The 21018-nt window shown below is 36.0% G+C and overlaps 3 protein-coding genes across 5 annotated transcripts in view; 1 reads left to right on the forward strand and 2 right to left on the reverse strand.

The window, feature by feature from the left end:
- The first annotated feature begins 21 nt into the window (after nt 1-21).
- On the forward strand, nt 22-4090 carry bug (thioredoxin domain-containing protein bug). Of its 2 annotated transcripts, none has more exons than XM_022060674.2 (6): nt 22-214; nt 431-579; nt 1050-1280; nt 2099-2301; nt 2743-2873; nt 3665-4090. In XM_022060674.2, the coding sequence occupies exons 1-6, from the start codon at nt 175-177 to the stop codon at nt 3886-3888; spliced, it is 978 nt and encodes a 325-aa protein (XP_021916366.1). In that variant the 5' UTR covers nt 22-174; the 3' UTR covers nt 3889-4090. The 2 variants fall into 2 exon arrangements, with proteins under 2 accessions (XP_021916366.1, XP_021916367.1); XM_022060675.2 differs by having other exon boundaries at nt 1143-1280.
- On the reverse strand, nt 2383-11238 carry Nmdmc (NAD-dependent methylenetetrahydrofolate dehydrogenase). Its single transcript, XM_022060673.2, has 8 exons — nt 10824-11238; nt 8933-9117; nt 8465-8574; nt 7882-8047; nt 6944-7036; nt 6345-6452; nt 6087-6212; nt 2383-5559 (listed from the first exon to the last, which is right to left on the reverse strand). Exons 1-8 carry the CDS (start codon nt 10925-10927, stop codon nt 5390-5392), a joined length of 1062 nt encoding a protein of 353 aa, XP_021916365.1. The 5' UTR covers nt 10928-11238; the 3' UTR covers nt 2383-5389.
- A 2457-nt stretch (nt 11239-13695) lies between these two features.
- The window catches only part of Reck (Reversion-inducing-cysteine-rich protein with kazal motifs), a 104522-nt gene continuing 97199 nt past the window's right edge, over nt 13696-21018 (reverse strand). For both annotated transcript variants that reach the window (XM_022060668.2, XM_022060667.2), the window contains exons 10-15: nt 20326-20606; nt 19747-19932; nt 18951-19152; nt 18604-18758; nt 17671-17798; nt 13696-17522 (exon numbers count right to left, since the gene is read on the reverse strand). In XM_022060668.2, coding sequence (XP_021916360.1) covers nt 16863-17522; nt 17671-17798; nt 18604-18758; nt 18951-19152; nt 19747-19932; nt 20326-20606 — 1612 coding nt within the window. In that variant the 3' untranslated portion in view covers nt 13696-16862. The remainder of the gene's footprint in view (nt 17523-17670; nt 17799-18603; nt 18759-18950; nt 19153-19746; nt 19933-20325; nt 20607-21018) is intronic.

A 21018-nucleotide genomic window follows, 5' to 3' on the forward strand; every position in this document is an offset into this window, starting at 1 on the left:
CCAGTTGGCGACACTGTTTGAATAAAGGAAGCACGCGTTAGCAGACGAAGTATTGAATACAAGATTGTGAAAATAAGTTTTGTAGATGATGCGAGGGCTAACTGAAGGCCTTATGTTAAGAAAACTAGAATAGAATTGTTCTTCTTGCTCTTGTTTGTTCCTTTGAAGACCACGATGATGCCTAAAAGTTTTAATATTTTGTGTTTATTAGTGGGTAAGAAATGCAAAGTACATGGATTTTAGGTTAAGTATTTATCAATATTGTAATTTTGTTTTTGAGTTTTGAGGATTTCACAAGGGTGAAGATATTGACAATGGGGTTTTGGGCTGTGACGCCGTGTGGTCTTGTAGATGGTTACCAAAGACAGAATTGTTTCTTTTAGTATATTTTCTTGGTGATTTATACTAAATTTTTGCAAATGTTTTTCAGCAATTCAATGCACTACTTACAATGAAGAAGGAATGGCCACACCAAACGGTGAAATTGCCAGTGATGAGACTTCAAATGAAGTAGATTCTCACTTGCCATCTGCTGATGTGGAAGATGTATCTGTGAACAAATTTATTGATGAACTACATGTAAGCAGCTTTTAAATGTTGGTGACATAAATCATTTTAAAAGCTGGAATGTTTCAGTAGTGGATGATAATCCATTTTCTCCTTCTGAGCCTCCTGCCTTTTCTATAGAACTATGTAGGTTATCTGTAAGGAAAGAATTTCCGCAAACGACACAGGTCATTTCAACATCTGCATTTCACCTGTTTATTGACATGACACTGAAAGGATATGAGAGATAATTCACCCACACATACATACCCTAAGGATGTATTTTATAAATTTCAAGTGCTCACTGAACTACAATATATTTTGGTAATTCTATTTCCCTTTGTTACTGAATTTGGGAAAGTCATATGATATGTTTCTATATAGATGATAATTAACATAAAGTTTCTAGTACTGGGAAATAGGTTAATATTAATTTACACTGCTTCATTTATGCCTAATATATAGAGAATGTTAATTATGTTCTCTGTATTTGTTCCCTATAGAAGCAGTTTGAGGAAGAACAGCAAGTTAAGATTGCTAAGGAAAGTTTAGAAGCAACTAGTGAAGATGGTACTCTTGGTGATGTTCTGTTGCAGACAACTGCACATGGTGAACAACAGCCATTTCCTGTCACCAGTCTTCAGCAAGAAGGTGGAAATCTCACAACCAATGCTACAAACTTACCAGATGTGTCATGTACTGTTGGGAGAGAGGCAGTTGGTCAGCCTGTAGAGGTATGCCTTTGGTAATTTTATTAATGATGAAGAAATGTATACTGCTGAAAATATATCTCCACATTATGAGGTCATAGTAGATACTGTGCATTCTGTTTTTTTAAAGTGCAGTATTTGAGCACCATTGTCTTACAACTGTAACTTAACTGTCACATAACACATTTTCTGTGGATGTATTATTGAAATTATCTTAAGTCACTTACATAACAATAATCTGTAAGCATTAATATGGCCCAGCCCAATTAATTTTCCTATAACAGTGGATTTTGAAATATCAGTACATATGCGAACTTCATCACTGATGAAACTTATTCTACTTGTTTTAATTTTCTGCCTTAGGTAGTTTACAGTACTACCTGACTAAATTTCTCATTTATGTTAAAAGGACCAGAACTGCTATCCACAAGTGATAGTAATAAATACCCTTTGGTTTTAGCTTCAGTGGAAGAAAACATGCAGTAAGCCTGTAACTTAAAACAGATTGGTTTCTGCATAACTCTGTACACTTCGTGTGTAGTAGAAGTAATGTAATTTCTGCATCAAAGATTAGGAAAATAACTGCAATTAAAAAGAATCACAGACATGGCAAAGTTTTGAGCCAGCTAATTGCATACACTACTACTCACCTTCATATCCCCTAAATCAGGATGTTCTTATAGCTCACATATAGTAGGCTGTATCTTATACAATCATACACAGAAATTACTTTACTGTAGTTTAAAGTTTGGACTACCTGCTGTTCATATAGAGACACTTAGGTTTCTCCTGTTGTTTAGGGAGTATTAACATGATGATGGTACTAGTGTTGTTATCTGCAGCTGGTGAATTCTACAAGGTTGCTGAATCTTCTTGTAACTGAACCGAATGTGACAAATCGCCGTTCAACAGCAGACTGTGTTGCACTGTTATTCTACGCTCGTTACTGCCCATTCAGCAGTATGGCTGCACCTCATTTCAACGCTCTCTCACGTGCATTCCCAGACATTAAAATGGCAGCTGTTGATGCAATGAAACACCACAGGTAATACACTTCTTAAGGTTAATTGCTGGACAGTCTTAGGAATTAAAATCCTGTTTGACTGACATAAACAAAAAGTACAACTTATAATTTAGTTTATATATTCTACATTGTGCATTTATACAAAACTTAATATATGTAACTGAATAATTCTCCAGTAATGGAACCCAAAGGTTCAAATATTTATTTCAGTATTATCTTCCCATCTCCTTGATCTTTAAACTGTCACCTAATGTATAACATACTTTTAAAATTGTTTTACTCTTTTGCATAATGGGTAAACCATAACTTTGGGCTTCTGTTTTACTGGGAAGCCTGGATATCAAATTTTCTTTTCCTGCAGAGAATGGCAGTTACAAGGTCAAGCTTCTCTGTGCTTTTTGCATCAGTGTTAAGTTAATATAAAAAATAGTAATTTACAATTTAAGTTGTGTATTTTTTCAGCTTCAACACACAGTATGGAATTGTTGGAGTCCCAACTATGATGCTGTTTCATAATGGGCGACCAGCTGCGAAGTTCAATGATTCAGAGTACACCTTGGAGATGTTCAGTAGATTTATAACAAAATATACCGGTATACAAAGCTTCATCTCTATCATTATATTAACACTGTGAGCTGAGTAACTCACAAATGACTGGCTGTAGATTGAATGTCTAGGGTTATATTCCTGGTCAGTACATAAAAGATTTTTTTTCTTGGACTCTCTTTTATCCAGTGTGGAAGATACAGCTTTCACCTTTCTTCCACTCTTACCATGTTGTAATCGTTATATAAACAAATAAACTATTAACTTCTAAAGAGTAAATTGACTTAGCTGTGATTTGGATGACTGGAGTTCAGTTCCTGGAAGGGTTAGGAATTTCTTCACCTTCACCACCACTACACCCAGCTTTCTATACAATGGAGTATTGGCAACTATTTCCCGAGGGAAAAAGTGGTCAGAATGTGAAGCTCTCATTTCTGTCTACAGTCATGATCTAGAATCAATGTAGCTCATACCTTTAATATATTGCAAAAGTTATAATTAAACTAAATATCCTAACTGAAATAAACTCAAAACAACAACCTTTTCTGTCTTGCAACAGTGCATGATCATTTGTCAGCACATAGATATTTAAATATGACATGGAATACTTATTAAAATTTGATTTATACATGTTGAGCAGGTGTCCAATTAGGGCCATTTTGACCAGTAATAGCTGCCTTTTATTGAAAGGATTCAATGTATTTTTGAAAAAGAAATCAAATATTCAAATTTCTTTCTAAAAAAATTTGAATACCTCTTGTTGAGATTACTACTTTATGTTATTTATTAATGAGCAATTTTTGTGATAATGATCATCAATGGATTTAAATATGTGCAGGTATAGAGCCACAAGGTAAGCTGTTTGTGACATCAGCAGACTTTGGTGGGCCAGTGCCAAGTGTCCTGGTCAAAGAGAATGACTACTGCCTTGCCCTGTCATGGATTTTCATACTTGTTTGTGGCATATACTTCTTCAGCAAGTCCACGTGTTGGCGATGGATAGTGGAAACAGTTCAGAATACTTGGACGGAAGCAGAGGCTCAGCATGAACACGTGGAATAAGTACAAGTGATGCAGTGTGCATGACGTGTGAAAGGGGTTGAGAGTATGGATAAAATTTGAAGTTCGTGAATTTGCCTGACACTACACAGGAATCTGAAACTTTACTGTGACATGGAAGATAAGTTTGTATGAATATATTGTGGGCCAAAGTGTAATTCATTTTTAACTGTTCTAATTACCACATTTACTACATATACACTGATTATTTCCATCTTTTGAAACAGGATTGTAAAAATGTGCAATTTCACTCCAGTTGACTTCATGCAGACACGCGTGTCCATTAAGGAAAATAGCTCCTGACCAGATGGAAAAACCTGATCCTTGTTATGGTCACTGGGATTCCAATGAACCTGACACCTTGCCTATTCCTAATTTCTGTGTCCGAGAACACACGAGCCATTTTTCTATTTTCAAGACAAGTCACAGATGTACAGCAGTAGTGACAAATTAAAGATAAAACATTAATTAATATGTGTATATATGAATATATATATATATATATATATATATACTTATTTTGTAATATTGTGTATATAAAAATATAATAAAGGTTATCTCAGCCAACAGAAATTAATTGTTCATCCTGTTACAAACATTGGATTCATACTCATAGCTTCAGCATCAAATAATTCCAGTATATAAAGCAATAAGTACTCTGTCAGCACTTCTCTTTCTTTAAATTTCATTCTATTAAAATATGACTGTAATCTGTCTATACACAACAGTCCATGTACCACAGTTTCACTTTGTCTCATATTCAGTTCACTTGTGATAACATGTTTCAGGTTATAAACCCATCTTCAGGTCATCATCACCTATTATGTAGTACCTCACTAACAGGAAATGATGACCTGAAGATCTGTTTGTAACCTTAAACATATTGTCACAAGTGAAATGAATACAATACAAAAGTTAAACTGTCATATATAGATGGATTACAATAACATTCTAGATAATTCTTACAACATGATGCTCCTATATAATGTTCTCACTCTATTAATTTGTAATATTCACTGTGAGTTTTACACACATTCTTCTCATTAGAAACGCTGTTACTAAAGATGTTTAAATACTAAAAGGTTAAACAAATTGTCTCATCATTACTACTTTGTAGCACATGAGCAAAACAAGTCACCAAGGTTACTGTTTTAAGGTAACACAACTACCACAAATAAATAAAACATATCACAGACATGAAAGAAAACATAAATAACATCTAATGCTGGGTGTGGCTGCAATATCAAATGACAATGTATGAGCTATTAAGTAAAGTCTGGGTAGGCCTAGTTATCATGATGGACACAAAATGTGAACTCAATCCACTAGAATATTGATATAAAATGTGTCAAAACAAGGGAAACCCAAACCCTATTCATGCATGTACACTGGCTGCAATTGGTTTCATGGTCATTCACTGTAGCCTGTATTTGGCAAGTGTGACACTGTACACAAGACAAAGATTCTGTAAGAACATCAAATATTCTCTCCATGAAGAATGAGTTTAAGGCCTGAGCTGAGAAGCTTCCTTGTGAACAACTGCTCCTGGCTCAAGAATATTATAAACAACCGACTTCTTGGCAGCTATCAGCGTATTCCTCATGAGCATGGCAACTGTCATAGGGCCCACTCCGCCTGGCACTGGAGTGATGTAGCCAGCAACCTCACTCACAGCTGAGTGCACACAGTGATTCCAGTTATAATAAGTGAAGAGAGAAAGAAAGGACAAGATTTTTAATAATTACAAACTCTGAAAGTAGCAATCAATGTTGGTCGTCTGCAGTATATTCCTCTGAAATTTTGGTACCTACCTAAAAGTCCACACATCACAACCCAAAAGACCAACACTGACATCTTCACTACTGTAAGAACCAAAAATGTCACATCTGAAAGCAGCCAGCTGGGTGTAAATCAGTTTTACTGAATTTTTCTATCAGTACTTGCAGATGAGTACAAAGAAAGAACTTTTACATAAGCCATACATATTTTAATATTGGTATTGTTATCATAGTGCACACTTAAGGAAGAACTTCCACCTTTCATTCTTTCTAACTCATCATTCAAATTTCTCATATGAAGCTACATTAACCTCTGTAATTAACAGAGCATCATTAAATAATCTGCAGCACAATCCCTGTTTTCAGCGAACAACATTCTCCACCCAAAACTACTTCTACATTAAAGTAAAAAAATTAATTTACCTTCAAAGTCTACATCTCCAACAAGTTTAGACTTTCCTGTCTTCTTGTTGTGGATCCTGGTGATACCAACATCAATTATGCAAGCACCAGGCTTCACCATGTCAGCTCGGATCAGGTTCGGTACACCTGAAACAAGATTAGCACAAGAAATTTAAAACTTGAAAACTACGAGAAAGGCAAGTTCATCTTTCTACTTTTAATATAATGCATCCTGGATTGTTGTAGATTCAAGGTTGTCTTCATTTAAACTTAACTCACCAGCTGCAGTGACAATGATATCAGCTGACCTTGTGAGCAATGCCAACTGATCTGGGGGCGTGTAGCGATGGCAGATTGTTGTGGTGGCATCCATGGCAGATGTCTCACCTGCAACACAGATAATCATATTTATAAATCACTTCAACAACTAATAAGGATTTTTACTCAAGGTCCTACAGCTACCTGTAAATTTAATTTTAGTCAAATTATCAGAAATCTTAAAACTTTGCATACCGTGTAGTTGGAATATAAAGCATGTATACAAACAAAAGTTTTGTTTGTATACATGCCTTATATCCCAAAACTTAAATTTATTTTCACATACAACAGTATTTATAAAACAACATGACAACACTTATCTTAAGCAGCAAATAAATTTGTTTGCACTTAAATAAAGATGGCTGTCTACTTGGCTGTTGTGTTGTCTAGTCTGGTAGAAGTTTGCCATTTCTTCGGTGACCAATGTGATCACTCTGATAATGGAAGCAGGAATCTCTGAAATGCTAGAAAACATCTACCAGACTAGACAACACAACAGCCAAGAAGACAGCCATCTTCACACCTGCCAGACTGAGAACTTAAAATCTTGTTTTACTTACCCAAACCATCAGCATGCAGCAACATTGCAATTGGCATACCAACATTCTTTGATCTTCCACAGACTACAGCATGCTTCCCAAATGTTTTCACACCTATGGAAAGAAAAGATCAACTGCTTGCAATAAAACAAAAAATGAGAATCTAAGCAGCAACACCATACTGTCTGATATCAATGGATTTCATACGACTGGGAAGAGGGAACAGAGATCAAACTGAATGGGAAGAGAAAATATTTATCCACGTTGTGCATTTTCTAAAACAATTCTCTCTACACCTTCACTATCATAATCAGGGACATGCACTAACAGAAGTGTTAGACTGGTTCAGAAAAAGCTGTGACGATGTCATTAAGATGCAAAGTTTAAATTTAAAACTGTTCTTCACTAATATTGTGTGTTTATTAGTTCCAGTCCATAGCTTGAAGAGAAGTATAATGTCTTACTGATTAACAGGGGAAAATAAGTTAGTTTTGAAACTGAATAAATTAACATGAAATACGACACTGTCAGTCATTAATTGAATTTACTGTATATATTTAAATTTTATTCTTAAACTATAACTACATATCATACCTCAAATCCGAACTTGGAAAAGTATCTACATGTCTGGCAACTAACTACGGTATGTAGAAATCATGGAGGTTGCACTATAAAGCATCAGTCCTAGGCTTGGTAGCCACAAGAACATTTTCCAAATACTATTACTGTCCATAATCATACACACATGATGTTCCATTTAAAACACAACCCTAAATACTACACATAAACACCCCTTCAGACAAAATGATAAAACCAAACAGTCCACATCACAGACAAACACTCGCTATGGCCTGGTCCTCCTTTTAGCAAACAAACACAACTCACATAAATGCACATAAAATTATAAAGTCTTTTACATTCGTAATATTCTGGTGAATTATTTTTTGCATTGTACATACCCGTTCTCTTGATGAGCTCCTGGACTCCAAGTGGTGTACATGGAATTAGTGTATTCATGTCCAGGCAGAATCGTCCCACATTAACAATGTTGAAACCATCGACGTCCTTGTGAGGAGCTATAGCATTGCATATAGCTCGTTCTGTTATGTGTTTTGGAAGGGGCAGCTGTAAATCACAGGTACTGTGATATAACAATACAATTAAACTCATTATTTGTATAAACCTACATCATTTTATTTTAGCTTTAGCCTATTCAAATGTGATGTTTTATTATTCATTTGCAGAATGACTACTTTTAGAAAGCTTGCAAATGATGAGTTCTACAGAAGTGTAAACATTCACGCATTCAGTCAAGGCCACATTCAACAGAAAGAATGTCCTCTCTTCCTTCCATCATGCAAGTACCCAATCAATTTCTGCTTTGCTTATAAAATGTTTTACAATAGGGCCTTCTAATAAAAAATGCAATGTACACCTAAACTTTGTGATTTTCTTTTTACATTATGTAGTCACATTTCTTTAAAATGTTAAAAAAAATTCCATGTCATAAGTCTCTATCCCAGGACTAAATCTGATTCATACCTGCACCAGGATTCCATCAACATGAGAGTCACCATTCAAGAACTGGATATGGTCCAGTAGCTCATTCTGTGTTACACTTGGTGGCACCTTGAGTGTTCTGCTCTCAATCCCTGTAATAAATATTATGAATTCAAAGTTCTCTGCCAACCATAAATCAAATTATTTTCTTCACACTTTTCTTGGGTATTGAGGTGTAGCAGTTATTAGCTGCTTTGTATTTATTAGGTGTCAGGTTTGAAACTTGGCACAGAATCAAAGTATCCTGATTTTTTTGTAGCTTTCCCTCCAAGCACAGCTGCTCCACATCCTTTCCAAATCGTCATTTACAATCAACCTGCCATTCACATCTGCACAAATTATGTTGTTAACAAAGTGGCATGACATAAACCAAGAAAAAAACTTCATTCATTATCAACAGTGCAATATTGAACACATGAATGAATTCATGACTGAACAAATCAATCTCACCAATTTCTCTAGCAGCCTGCATCTTGTTCTTTACATAAGTAGCACTGGCAGGATCCTCCCCCACAAGCAAGGCTGTCAAGTGAGGTCGCTTGTTGCCCCGTGCAATCCACTCGTCTACCTCTACTTTTAATTCACGACGAATATCTTTAGCAATCTTAACACCATCTATGATCTGCGCTTTCAATCTGAAACAAAACCATGCACTGAGTGTAGCAGTATAACTGTGTGTGTGTGTGTGTGTGCACATGTGCATGTGGTTCTTGAAGCATGACATTATTTCTTAACAAGGAGACAAAAACCATTTACATAACAGAAATTTGTTCTGCCAAGCAACATATGTGAGAGAATAATGAAGACAGTAAATAAATGTTGCTAGCAAATATACTGCCAACCTTGTGAAATGACTGGAAAGAATAATACATTGTTCTGCCAGTGTGATGCAATACATTGGGATGTGATCCTCTGTGCATCATAACATAGAGATAAGCCTAGACAATTTTCAGTTTTGTTTATAAACCTTCCTTCCAGTATCAATTTGTCTGGATCAACTGCTTCTACTATGTACAAGTTTTGTTGGAAGGCAGACAAAGAAAATTAATTTCAAGGTTTTCTCATTGACCTTCAAACAATGGTACAGCTTGTAGTTGTAAAATCCCACAAGCAAAACATTTAATACAAGACTTACAAAAACTGTGGTTACTTTGGGATGGGGGAAGGGAGCCTTATGGTACAGTTTAAAAATACAAAATTTTCAGGCTGTAGTTATATGTATGTGAGAATCAATTAAGAAAGTTGTAGTATCAAACCATATAACACCAAGCAGGCATGTGTGACAGTAATATCAAGACTTGTACTATATTTACTGAGTAACCAGATCAAGTCATTTTCAATACAGCACCAGACAAAACATTGAGCAACAAGTAAATCACAGACTTTGGCACACATTGTTCAAATCAGTATAGATAAAACAGGAAGAATGATAAATGAAAAGCAGAAGTCCATTTGATGTCTATGTTTATTTCCTCCAACCAAACCAAACTAGTTTAAGTCAGTTAAAGGTTATCACAAGTCATAACCTTTCAAACATTTTCTTAGCTTGTGGCACAGGATGCAAGCAAAACAAAACAGGTTAAAATCTGTTCATATGAATTGGACTTTTAAAAGCAAATATATCCAAACCTTCTTTAGTAGGACACAATGGCTTTGAAGAAGAGAACATCTAGAGGCATATAATGTTTATAATGACTACAAGTTATTTGTGCATGTGATATGAAATTAACCAATACAAATTAAATTAAACAAGGATTATAAAAGTGCTCATGTACACACAAACACATACAAATCACTGACCCAAAGATAAGTTAAATATCTACCAAAAATTCAATTTTTCAGAAGAGCACTTTTGCTGTCAAATAAAAAATACTTCTTCCATACTAATTTGTTTAACTGAAGCAGGATGTACTTATTACTGGCTGAGAAGAAATTACCATAGAACAATCATCATAGAACATCACATTTTTGTTGACTTTACCCTTGGGTCAACAATATGTCAAATATTTTGGCTAGCATTGCAGTTGTCATACTCAGGGTATGCCACAGATATAATAATATACGTTATTTCTCATTCAACAATATATAACTCATGCAGTGCGCCCATCATCATTAAATACACAAACGTCTTCCGTGTAAATCCTGGTGGTCAAGATCGTTCGAGCATTAATGGTGTTAGTGGCGTTAGTTTCAATGGCAATAGTGTTACTAAACAAAACCGATGCATATAACATTAAGCTCGGACATAAAACTAATTTGTAGGAACTACAAAACCGACCGCTTTATAAGAATACGGCACAGGCTACGAAATTCTACATCAGTATCTTACGAACAACCTCACCTTTCCGAAGATATGTGCACACCCCTCACACAAGTAGCATTCTTGAATGTTGAAATCACCTTAACGGATTTTGTTAAAAAACTTTTATAAATTGCAGTGTTCATCGTAGCATTTAATACTGTACTAATACAAAATATGTAACAATTACAAGATTCTATCGAACCCACCAACACACTACTCTAACACCGTCCTTCGCAATACTACAAAACCGTCAGCTAGCAGACGAAGTCTCAGTGATATGATCACTCTGGTTTTATATCCATGCTCCATAGATATCAACCTACTTAAGGCCGAAGCCAAGGTTAACGTTCGAAGATTGCTGGCAAAGGGTATTGATTTCTCGTAATTGTTCGTTTATGTTCTCCATTTTTATTAAAATAGGTTTATCCGTCCTCGAGTTGATGCATGCGAATGGTCGAAGATATCCATGCTTTGCATCAGTAATGCAAACCTAAGATAAAAAATATACCTTGATAATGCAGACAGCAAGCACCTCTAAAATGCTGATGAACCCAGAAGCCAGCTGCTATCTTCAATATACTATTGCCGTACAATTAACATATATCCTGTTTTCTGCACAGAACTACAAATTACTCCACCAGTGTGTATGGCTGCTCTGCTTGTGGCAAATCTCAAATTTCTGACAGCTGGTTGGACATAGGATTTATTTCATGGACCTTCTGAATGAACACAGGTGTGAAACAGTTGAATAAGGAAAGTAGCAAATATATACTTTTGTGCCTTGTTGGAGAGCTTTGCATAACATGCATAAATTTGAACTGTAACTAGGTCCTGTCTGTCATCCAAATTTCATCTTGAAACTATTGAACTGTGGGTCTACCCCAAAAAAGCTGCTGAGCACATTTATCCAAGTTTAATTTCACCTGCAAACTCTGAGTGCATAAATCTCAAACTCTAAAACACTGCCTTATACAGAAAAATGGCTTGTTTAGTCCCTGAGAAATATTAAAAATATCTGATATTTTTTAAGTTATAGAAATGTAGATAGGCCTGTTTTAAATTATAACATTATTCCCTAATTTTAGTTTCAGATTTTTTGTGCATTAATGTAAAAAAGGTGCTTGTATGTCACAGTATAATTGCATATTGCTAGAAAAGTCCCCTACATCAAGGACCAAGCATACCATCTGGGTCCTGGTGCTTTTTTCATGCTCAATTTAATATCTGCATTGAAACCACAATGTTGTTCAATAGAACTGGTATATTCCAGTTTCCACTTTTCTGGGATCAGCTCAGATCACTTGAGTAAGCATCAGCATCAAGAAATTCTGATGTAACACTTCCTTCAGAATGTTAATGCAGTAAGAAACACAGAAAACTTTAATTACAGTTCCACCGTCTTATTTATTTTGTGGTTTATTTAACAATGCAATCAGTAGCTAAAAACTGTACTGTCAAATGATACTAAACAATGAACTGGAGGGGATTTTAAGGAAGTGGTTATCACCAAATTTAAGATACTATCATGGGTTTAGTTTATAGGGACTGAGGAAGACCACAAAAAGTCATGATGACCAATTTCCTGCCCTAGAGTTGAACCTCGGACCACCCAAATACGAAGCAAGGGTGCTAAGCTCTTGGTTGGTTGGTTGGTTGGTGTCTGGTAATTCCGTTGTGGTTTTGTGACCAATCACAAGGTAATTTTGCAGACCACATAACAGTCCATGATAGAAAGAGTTAGTATGTAGGGTCATCAGCAGAAGTTATAAATATCTTTGGCTTTTTTTTTCTTCACAGATAAAATTTCAGCACTCTTTATTTAGTAACTTCTACTTTTGTGTGTTACTGTATGGACCCTAACTTCCTGTTCAAGTTTGGTTCAGTTCTCATTGTCAAATTCTGGACTACACAAATCAAATTAAATCTCTGGAACAGTATACATCATCAGGAATTACTCTTTGTGAAATAATGTTGCATGTTGTTGTTGTCCACATGAGAAACTTTTCGTTACCTTCTGTGTTCATATAGCATAGCTGGTAGCTGTAACTGAAACCAAAATTCAGCACACTTAAAAACATTCTGCTCAGAGCTTTTTGAAATAATGTTTGCAAAAATACTAAAAAAAAGGACATCACATACAGTTTGAGTTCCACTAAAGCAGAGAACTAATTCTAATGCACAGACTAACAAAGACATTATTTTCAAAATGTCAGATAATATAAATAAAAGTCTGCAAACTGAAGTTTTCCTACCAAAAGCACCAGATATAGGACTCTAGGACAGATCAGTGTAAATGAGTTTCATAATTTTGTGGGGTTCCTGTACATAATTAGGCTTCCCATGGTATCAGAGTGTGGAACAGTGGCTGCACACTTCTTATACAACTTAAGTGGAGTTATCCAGTTAGCCCATGACTTATAAGAATGACCAAGGTTAGAGGTCAGTAGGGCAACAAGTTATCAAAGGAACTGGTAAAATCCAGTTTTCACATTGCCATGCCTTGAGTTATTGTCGATTGTGGTATTCTTGGTTGGGAAGCCACGTAATCTTGCAAGTGGCTAACAACATTTCAAAGACCACAACTGACATTTTCACTGGCATGAGAACCACAAATCTCAGCAGATATTGATTGTAGAAGTATGACCACTTCTTAGGCTATTCTGCGTAAACTGAAGTTTTACTAAAATGTAACTACAGAAGTACATAAGGCCACTTGATATAATGACATGCATCTTGCTTACATACATTTTCAAATTTATTTAGTCTTGAAGCCTTGTGTAATTTTTACATAATTTAATTTTCATGAGAAACAGCAAGTTCAAAACTTCTTGGATATTTCATCACTGAGTTATTACTATAAAATACTGCAGGACAGCATGTAAAATATGTTAAAAATTATAGACACATCACCTTCTTTGGAAAACTGTGATCTTGAGACAAGTCAACATTTATTACAAGCACCATATACAAATATTCATACACACTGTTAAATGTATGAGAATACCAAAGTTTCTCATTTGGCACAGTAATTTCTTCTCACAGATTATTGAATACACTCAGTGTAGAATCTCCCAATTTAATCAAGTATACAACAAAACATTAGTAAACAGTCCATTTCTGTGGAAGACACTAACTGAAAGAAAAAACATATTGTAAAATTCTTATAGCTGTGCATATATGTTAGGTTCATAGTTTTAAACCTGATTTTAGAAGAATCCAATCTAACAGAACAAAGATGGTATAAAAAAAATTGGCACAAAGATTCACAGAAAATAAACTTTTTTCTATTGTACAAGGTGTTTAAGTGATATTTACAAATATTGTACTGTTCATATGATTATAAAATGCAATACAGAAGTTATCATAGTGATATTGCTCAGTTACAAACTTATTAACCTCTAATTTTCATGGTGTGATACTGAGCTCACGTTTATTACACTGCAGGTTACACCAATAGTTCAATCCAAATATCTAACAAAGAAAGGGATTCTGAAGTCCACTGTGGATCAGAAATTGTAACACACACATTTCTTATTAAATTCAGTCAAAGTTTGTGTACTGAATCAAATGGTGGGCTCATTACTGTAAGTGTAGGACATAAAAGCAGAAAACATAGAAGCTTTCATTGTCAAACAGATAATGTAAAGCTGTCCAGAATCCAGCCCAATTAATATCATCTTGGTAACTAAGTTTGTGATGGACATCATTCCATCAACAGCTTATAGACAGTCATGCAAGTTTGTATTTTCAGTTGTATCTGGTTGACATGGTCAGTCTTTCAGTTTTCCTACATGATTTGAACTGTAAATGTAGCACCACGATATAACCCCAAAGCATATTTCATTAATATTTAAGAATTCTGTCCATACCATAAAGAAAACAAACACTTCACCATTGCAAAGATCAACTGGTTAATACTGTTTATGGAAATAACTGATGTTTAGAGCAAGAACCATACAAAATGCATAATTATGAAATGCAGAGTTAGTGATAGTTAAAGTGCTACCACTGAACTTTAAAGGGGTCAGATTACCATCTTACTATCAAACAACTAGCACTTGCATAAGGGATGTCTGTATTTTACTAATTAAGAAAGAAATATCTGAATCATTTATGAACTGATCACCAAATAGATATTTATGCACTATCCTTGGATGTTTTTTATGTGAGCTGATCATTAGTAATATGAAACATTCTGCATATTATTAAAATATCCATGCTGTCTTACCTTCAATGTGAAACATGTTAAATGTACTGACAATTCACATTCTTAAAAGAAACAATTAGACTCAATTGCTCACTGGTGTTGACCGATGTTTAAATCTTGTGATCCAGCTGTTATCTGCTCTGGCTATATTAAATTTGTGCATAACATCATACATGTTCAAATTTTAACATTTTATAGATGCTGTTCCCTTATTTTAAAAAATACAGCAAATGCCATTCACTTGCAAATTTAAGTGCCATGGTGCTGTATAAACAAAAATTAACAGAAATATAATGAAGATTTTGTGAATAAAAGCATGGTTTGATGTGTGCCATACAATTCAGGTGATACCACCATCTGAATGTAACAGTTACGTTAATTTATTGAGCAGTGAAGAAAAGTATATAATGCACTGTGTACTCAGATATAGTGATGTTGCATCTTGGCAACAGTATCCCTGCAGTAAGAAAATTATTCCTATTCTTTTACATACAAATTGAAGTTTGCAATGTTGTGAAACCTTCCACTGACATAACACCTTGATTTCCTGGCAAAGGTCAACATTCCAGATACAACTGACCCTATAAATGCAAACAGGGATTTTTAATACAACATTTTCAGGAAAAAAGTATGACATTTAGATAAAGATGGTACTTCAATATGTTCTTAATGCAACCTCTTAAATTACCTCCATATATGCAATGTATTTAATAACATAAAAAACATTAGTTTTGAGTAAACTCCCTGGTTTTGGTATTACTAACAAACTCGCTTAGTAATGTGTGTTAAACAGTTGACTATACCAGGTTGAAACATAAGCACACATGATTCAAATCCTGGCACAAGACTAGCAAAGACAAATATTAAATAAAAACATTATATGCATCATAGTCTCACAAGATCTCAAGATCTGCATCATTAATGTACAGGATACCCATCTAACATGCGCGCATACACCCACACACACACAGACATATTGTCAATATACACTTTATACAGTCCTTGATTACTTATGTATGTACATCTTTGGTATTGATGTCATTATCACTTCCTTGCTCTCAGAAGTATATCACAGTGCACTGAACACTCAACTTGTGTTCTTTCTTTCTTTCTTCTCATTATCTAGGAGCTCATTATTATCAACTATAATTTTCAACAATTTACTGGCCATAAAATGTAAATGTTTACAACAAAAACTGCAATTCTGCTACTGTTCCGCAGTAACAATTAGAAATTTTTACAGTGGCACTGTTTATTTCCATTCCTTATACAGCAAAACCTGTTACAGATTTATATAGAAAAGTGGATTGAAATTTGAGGCAGTGAAAACTTGTAAAGGCCCAGGCACAATGTGTGTTGATGTTCTGCTGCTCTTTCCCCCCTCGCACATCACAGTTTTTGTACAAATTAGTCAACTGTATGTATTCTCTTACAATGAAAAGTTATGCTGTGTAAGGAACACTGACTGTACTTTGTTCAAACATAACCATAAAATTACAGCATTTACTAGTATTGCACTCATTAAAAGTCTGACATGTTTCAACCCCTATAGGGTCCCTACAGATAACTCTCAAGTCATCATCAGAGGCCCTATAACATGTTGGGTTTTACTAAGTATAACACAGGTAATTATTGTAATTTGATAGCTAAGTTTGAACAAAGTGAAATATATTACAATGGTATGCAACCTAATGTAGAAGCACTGACTGTACATATAAATCAGTTGGGAATACATTTGTTGGTTTCAGCAGTGATATAATTAGAAATGTGAGACTAAGATTTGAGCATTCAACTCTCTTACTCAGGTGTGCACTTGAGCATCACTGGAATGTTTCCCTACTTTTTAGGTCCCAATAGACACTTGTGAGTGGCTATGAGAAGATAAATATGAGGCAGACTAGTACCACACCAAAGACCCAGTGTAATGGTAACACATTTACTACAGAACTGCGTACTGGAATGTGCACAATTGTTGCTGTTGTCAGAGAACTCAGACTAAGTTCGCTAAGGACACGTGGACTTGCACCCTGCACTAAGTTTGCAAGCTTCTCTGCTTCACGTTCACATGCCTCCAGTTGCAGTTCTGAGGGCGGATTCCTTCCTACGGCCTGCACCAACACAAATAGATCCATCTCGACAGTGAGGTAACCACGAACTGCACACTCTGCCACCTGAACTTGACGCTCAAGGGACTGCAGCACTGCCTTTACAGTCAGAGCACTTACAGCATTCCCTCGCAGAGCATATAATGCACGGTCCACCTGCTTCTGGCTGTAGAGTAAACGCAAAGAACCTCCACATACAGGACAACATGCCCCAGGCGGGGTAATGCCCATACACCCCAGACGGGCCAGAGGAAGGCACTTCACAGTACTGTCACTACACTGCAGTTTTGCTTGATCTCCTATTAAACCAACAGCAATGCATGGACCTCGATAATCAACACTCACTAGATTGGCATGAGCACCACACTCAGAGAGGTAGGTCTCACCATCAATACCACATACTGGCCCATCATTTTCACAGTTCACCTATAATTAAATTAAAATAAATATAAGAAATAATATTACAACAATTATTCTTGTACCACAAGATAATAATGGGTTAGTAGAAAGTTTATAGTAATGGGCAGAATTTGTGTATCAAATAATGGAATAAACTGAACAGCTAGTAACTTACAAGACAGGGTCCTGTATAAGCAAGCGCCTTCCGATAGCGAATCAAATAGCATACGTTGGGGTGCTCCTGACCATCAGTATCACACACAGGATCATGAGGCATGTTTGTGCAGGGTGCAGTAACATCCACTGAAACCACAATCAGAGTTGTGATATATTTTTTACACAATTTGAAAGATTCAGATCATACAATAACAAATTTCACAGCAAAGAGCCATGATAAAAATAAAAAACAAAGCATCCACCCTTTTTTCTTTCTTTCTTGACGAGTTCTTACCATCATAAACAACAATTTACTGCAGATTATTATCCTACAAAGACAGCTGCAGGTCATAGGTTACAGAAGTGGCCCTACAAAACTAACAGGTACGACACAGTGCAGAGGTTTCTCATATCTTGCACGTCAAGCAGAGATAGTTCAGTGGTAAGATATACATAGATATTTAGAACAATAAGCAGTGATATCTGTATACATAACAAACAACACGGTGTGTAATGCTAGGAGGCCCAAATATAATTCCAACTGCCAAATGATGGTGGTTAATACATTCAGAATATTTATTGATAAGAGTTACGGGAGACTCATTGCAATCTTACATTTTGCTAAAATGATAAAAATCCAAGGGAACCAATTTTTTTATTTTTCTAGTTAAAAATGTTCAGTACTTAGAGTTTCATGTGTACGGATGGAACGAAGACACAAAGCAAAAATATATTTTAAATCCACCATTTCATCAACTGAACTCCCACAAAGTATATCAGCATCTTACTATAAGACTGAAGTGTTCACAACCCCCAGTGACTTCTGTGCTGTCCCATGGTCTGAAATATTTTCACAGCTCTGCTTCACTGTACACTAAAGACTGAAACTGGACAAAGGTTTGGGCAAACTGATAATTAAGTGGTACAAAATGAGAGAAATAAGCGCACTTACCACACTGAAACTGTGGGCATGGCTTATGCAACAAGGACAGACACACTTTCCTGGCAGGAATACATTGCTTGTCATCACTGCAAGGGTTAGGATCACAAGGATCCTTCTCAGAGCAACTTCCAAACTCGAAATCTGCGTCCTTCAGGCCAGCACATCTGTCACATGAACAACTTAGATTTAGATGTGTACTGCTGTTAAGAATTATATTTAACATGTCACATGGTACCATAATCCAAAAGACCACAATCCACATTTACACTGCCATGTAAATCTTGAATGTCATAACATATAAGCGTTTCTGAAGAAATTATAAAACCAAGCAAGAAACACACAAGACAAGCGCCTACCGGGCCAGACATGAGCTGGGATATGTGTCACCATTGCGCCCACAAACTGGAACATGGTGTGGGGGGCAATTGCAAGGTAAGCTGGTGTATGCAGGGTCCAGTCCTCCAAGGGATGTCACTTCACATTGTTTCTTCCTGCAAGTGATCTCACCAGCATAACAACTGCATATGTTGCAGTCCATGTAGAACCACATGCTGTGCTCTGCAACAGATGCACTACATTCATTACTGGAACAGTCCCTACTTGATGTTGTGTGTATCATGATCCAGCAAGAGTAAGTTTGGGCAATATACAGTCCTAATTTTATCAACATTATTAATTAAAAAATTTATTAAAAAATATGTTTTTTTGTGTGCTGGGTGTCAAAACTCTTAGTTTATATTGAGTTATATAATCAACATTATGAGGTGCAGATTGGTGATTTTTTAAGTAGTTCTGTGAAAACATATAGTACAGATAAAAGTGACAAATCACCAGATATGAATAAATACCGTATTGATTCAATGGTACAGAGCCTTCCTTTAGCGCTTCATAATTATTTGCCTGATATCAAATTTCCTGTCATATGAAACCAACATATCCTGCCCTAAGCCAGCTCAGTACAGTTCACACCTTTATAATCCATTTTTGTAATGCAGATCTTAATATTAAACTTTTATGCATGCCATATATATTTCAAGTGATCTCTTTTTAAAGGCTTTTTCTGTACCTTTTTTTTATGCATTTGTTCTTTCGCCAAAGTAATTTACATCCCACACTGCTGCTCTTCAACCATAATGTTTCGCAGCTGCTTACCAATTTTACGATTGCCAAGCCAACAAGAGTCCAGAGGGTAGCAAGGCATGAGCTGGCAGCGCTCAACTACTCCTTGTGGTGAACACTGGCATATCTTGAGGCAACCCTTCTGTCCTGCTGCAAGGGGGATGCGCACATAGGAACCCTGAGGGACGAGATACTGAGACACCTCACCGAGCTTGCAGCCTGGAAGTTATTAAGACACTATAATTTCAATGGGGGATGAGAAGTACTGTGAAGAACTAAGATTACAGATTACTATATTCTTTCAAATGGATTCGTCTGAATAAAGTTGATAATGACCCACATTTCCTAAGGCCTTCACACTGGAGGAAACTGACTGGATGAACTTTATTTGCATGCAGACTGCCTTCATCCCTACGAAAAGTGTCCTAATACACATTAGTCGGTCAGATGGGTTGGCACCTAAAACTAGGATAGCCAAATATTTCAAAACTATAAGAAGGCAACCAGAGATAAACTCTCCTCGGTATTCTTTCAGAATAAAAATGAACAAACTTTTCCTCCTAAAATTAAAATTAGACATGCACTTGCTTCCCAACAATTTAGTCTACTCACCTGGTGAGCACTGGTAGGGCAGGCAAGGTCGACCAGTAGCACAATTCCTGTTGACAGAACACACCTCGCTGTTGTTGCAAGGATCACCCTTGCAGGGTGATGTGACCTCATCTTGTGGTTGCAAATATGGGTTGTCACTAGGCTCAAGAAACGGTCGAAGCGAGATGCATGGGGTATCAGGATTCTCTGGAGAAAGCCGGGAACAAAGAGATGCCGCATTGTGGCCTGTGGGCATACGTGACCAGTCCATACACTGGCTCAGCAACTCATAGCAATCCTCTCTGAAAACAAATTCTTACTCTTAGCTGCACAGTAGTGATACAGACCCACAATATCAATTTTCTCCATTTTACAGACCAATGTACTGACTATCAAAGAACTGAATGCGGACAAAAGGGCAACAAACCTGTGAGGTTATATTATCACAAGAAATGGATATTAGTTATTGCTAATTTACAAATACTATAATTTTCATGCAGAGGTATTTCCTCTGAGAGAAAAATAACATCAAATCAGAGATGGTTGAGTGGCCTGAATATATTTCATAAATAGGATTTGAAGGAATAATGGGAAACTCCTTTCCTGTGGAGCTTAAAACATGGGAGATCCTCTTTATGATGATAAATGCAGAGGGAGGGTTGCCAGGAGGTCTGCATGTGACATACCCATTATATGACTACCTACCTCACTTGG

The sequence above is a fragment of the Zootermopsis nevadensis genome, unplaced genomic scaffold (genome assembly GCF_977971745.1).
Source record: "Zootermopsis nevadensis isolate Lab colony 2312 unplaced genomic scaffold, Znev_1.0 Znev_ptg000030l, whole genome shotgun sequence".
NCBI lineage: Eukaryota > Metazoa > Arthropoda > Insecta > Blattodea > Termopsidae > Zootermopsis > Zootermopsis nevadensis.

What these genes read in the sequence shown, in the direction of transcription:
- Nmdmc (XM_022060673.2), bottom strand. Translation starts at nt 10,927, where the DNA reads ATGAACACTGCAATTTATAAAAGTTTTTTAACAAAATCCGTTAAGGTG. An exon ending in GCAGGCTGCTAGAGAAATTG is followed by an intron (nt 8,575 to 8,932) that starts GTGAGATTGATT and finishes TATTTATTACAG; the next exon opens with GGATTGAGAGCAGAACACTC. An exon ending in GCTGCATGCTGATGGTTTGG is followed by an intron (nt 6,453 to 6,943) that starts GTAAGTAAAACA and finishes TCTGTGTTGCAG; the next exon opens with GTGAGACATCTGCCATGGAT.
- bug (XM_022060674.2), top strand. Translation starts at nt 175, where the DNA reads ATGATGCCTAAAAGTTTTAATATTTTGTGTTTATTAGTGG. An exon ending in AATTTATTGATGAACTACAT is followed by an intron (nt 580 to 1,049) that starts GTAAGCAGCTTT and finishes TGTTCCCTATAG; the next exon opens with AAGCAGTTTGAGGAAGAACA. An exon ending in GATGCAATGAAACACCACAG is followed by an intron (nt 2,302 to 2,742) that starts GTAATACACTTC and finishes GTATTTTTTCAG; the next exon opens with CTTCAACACACAGTATGGAA.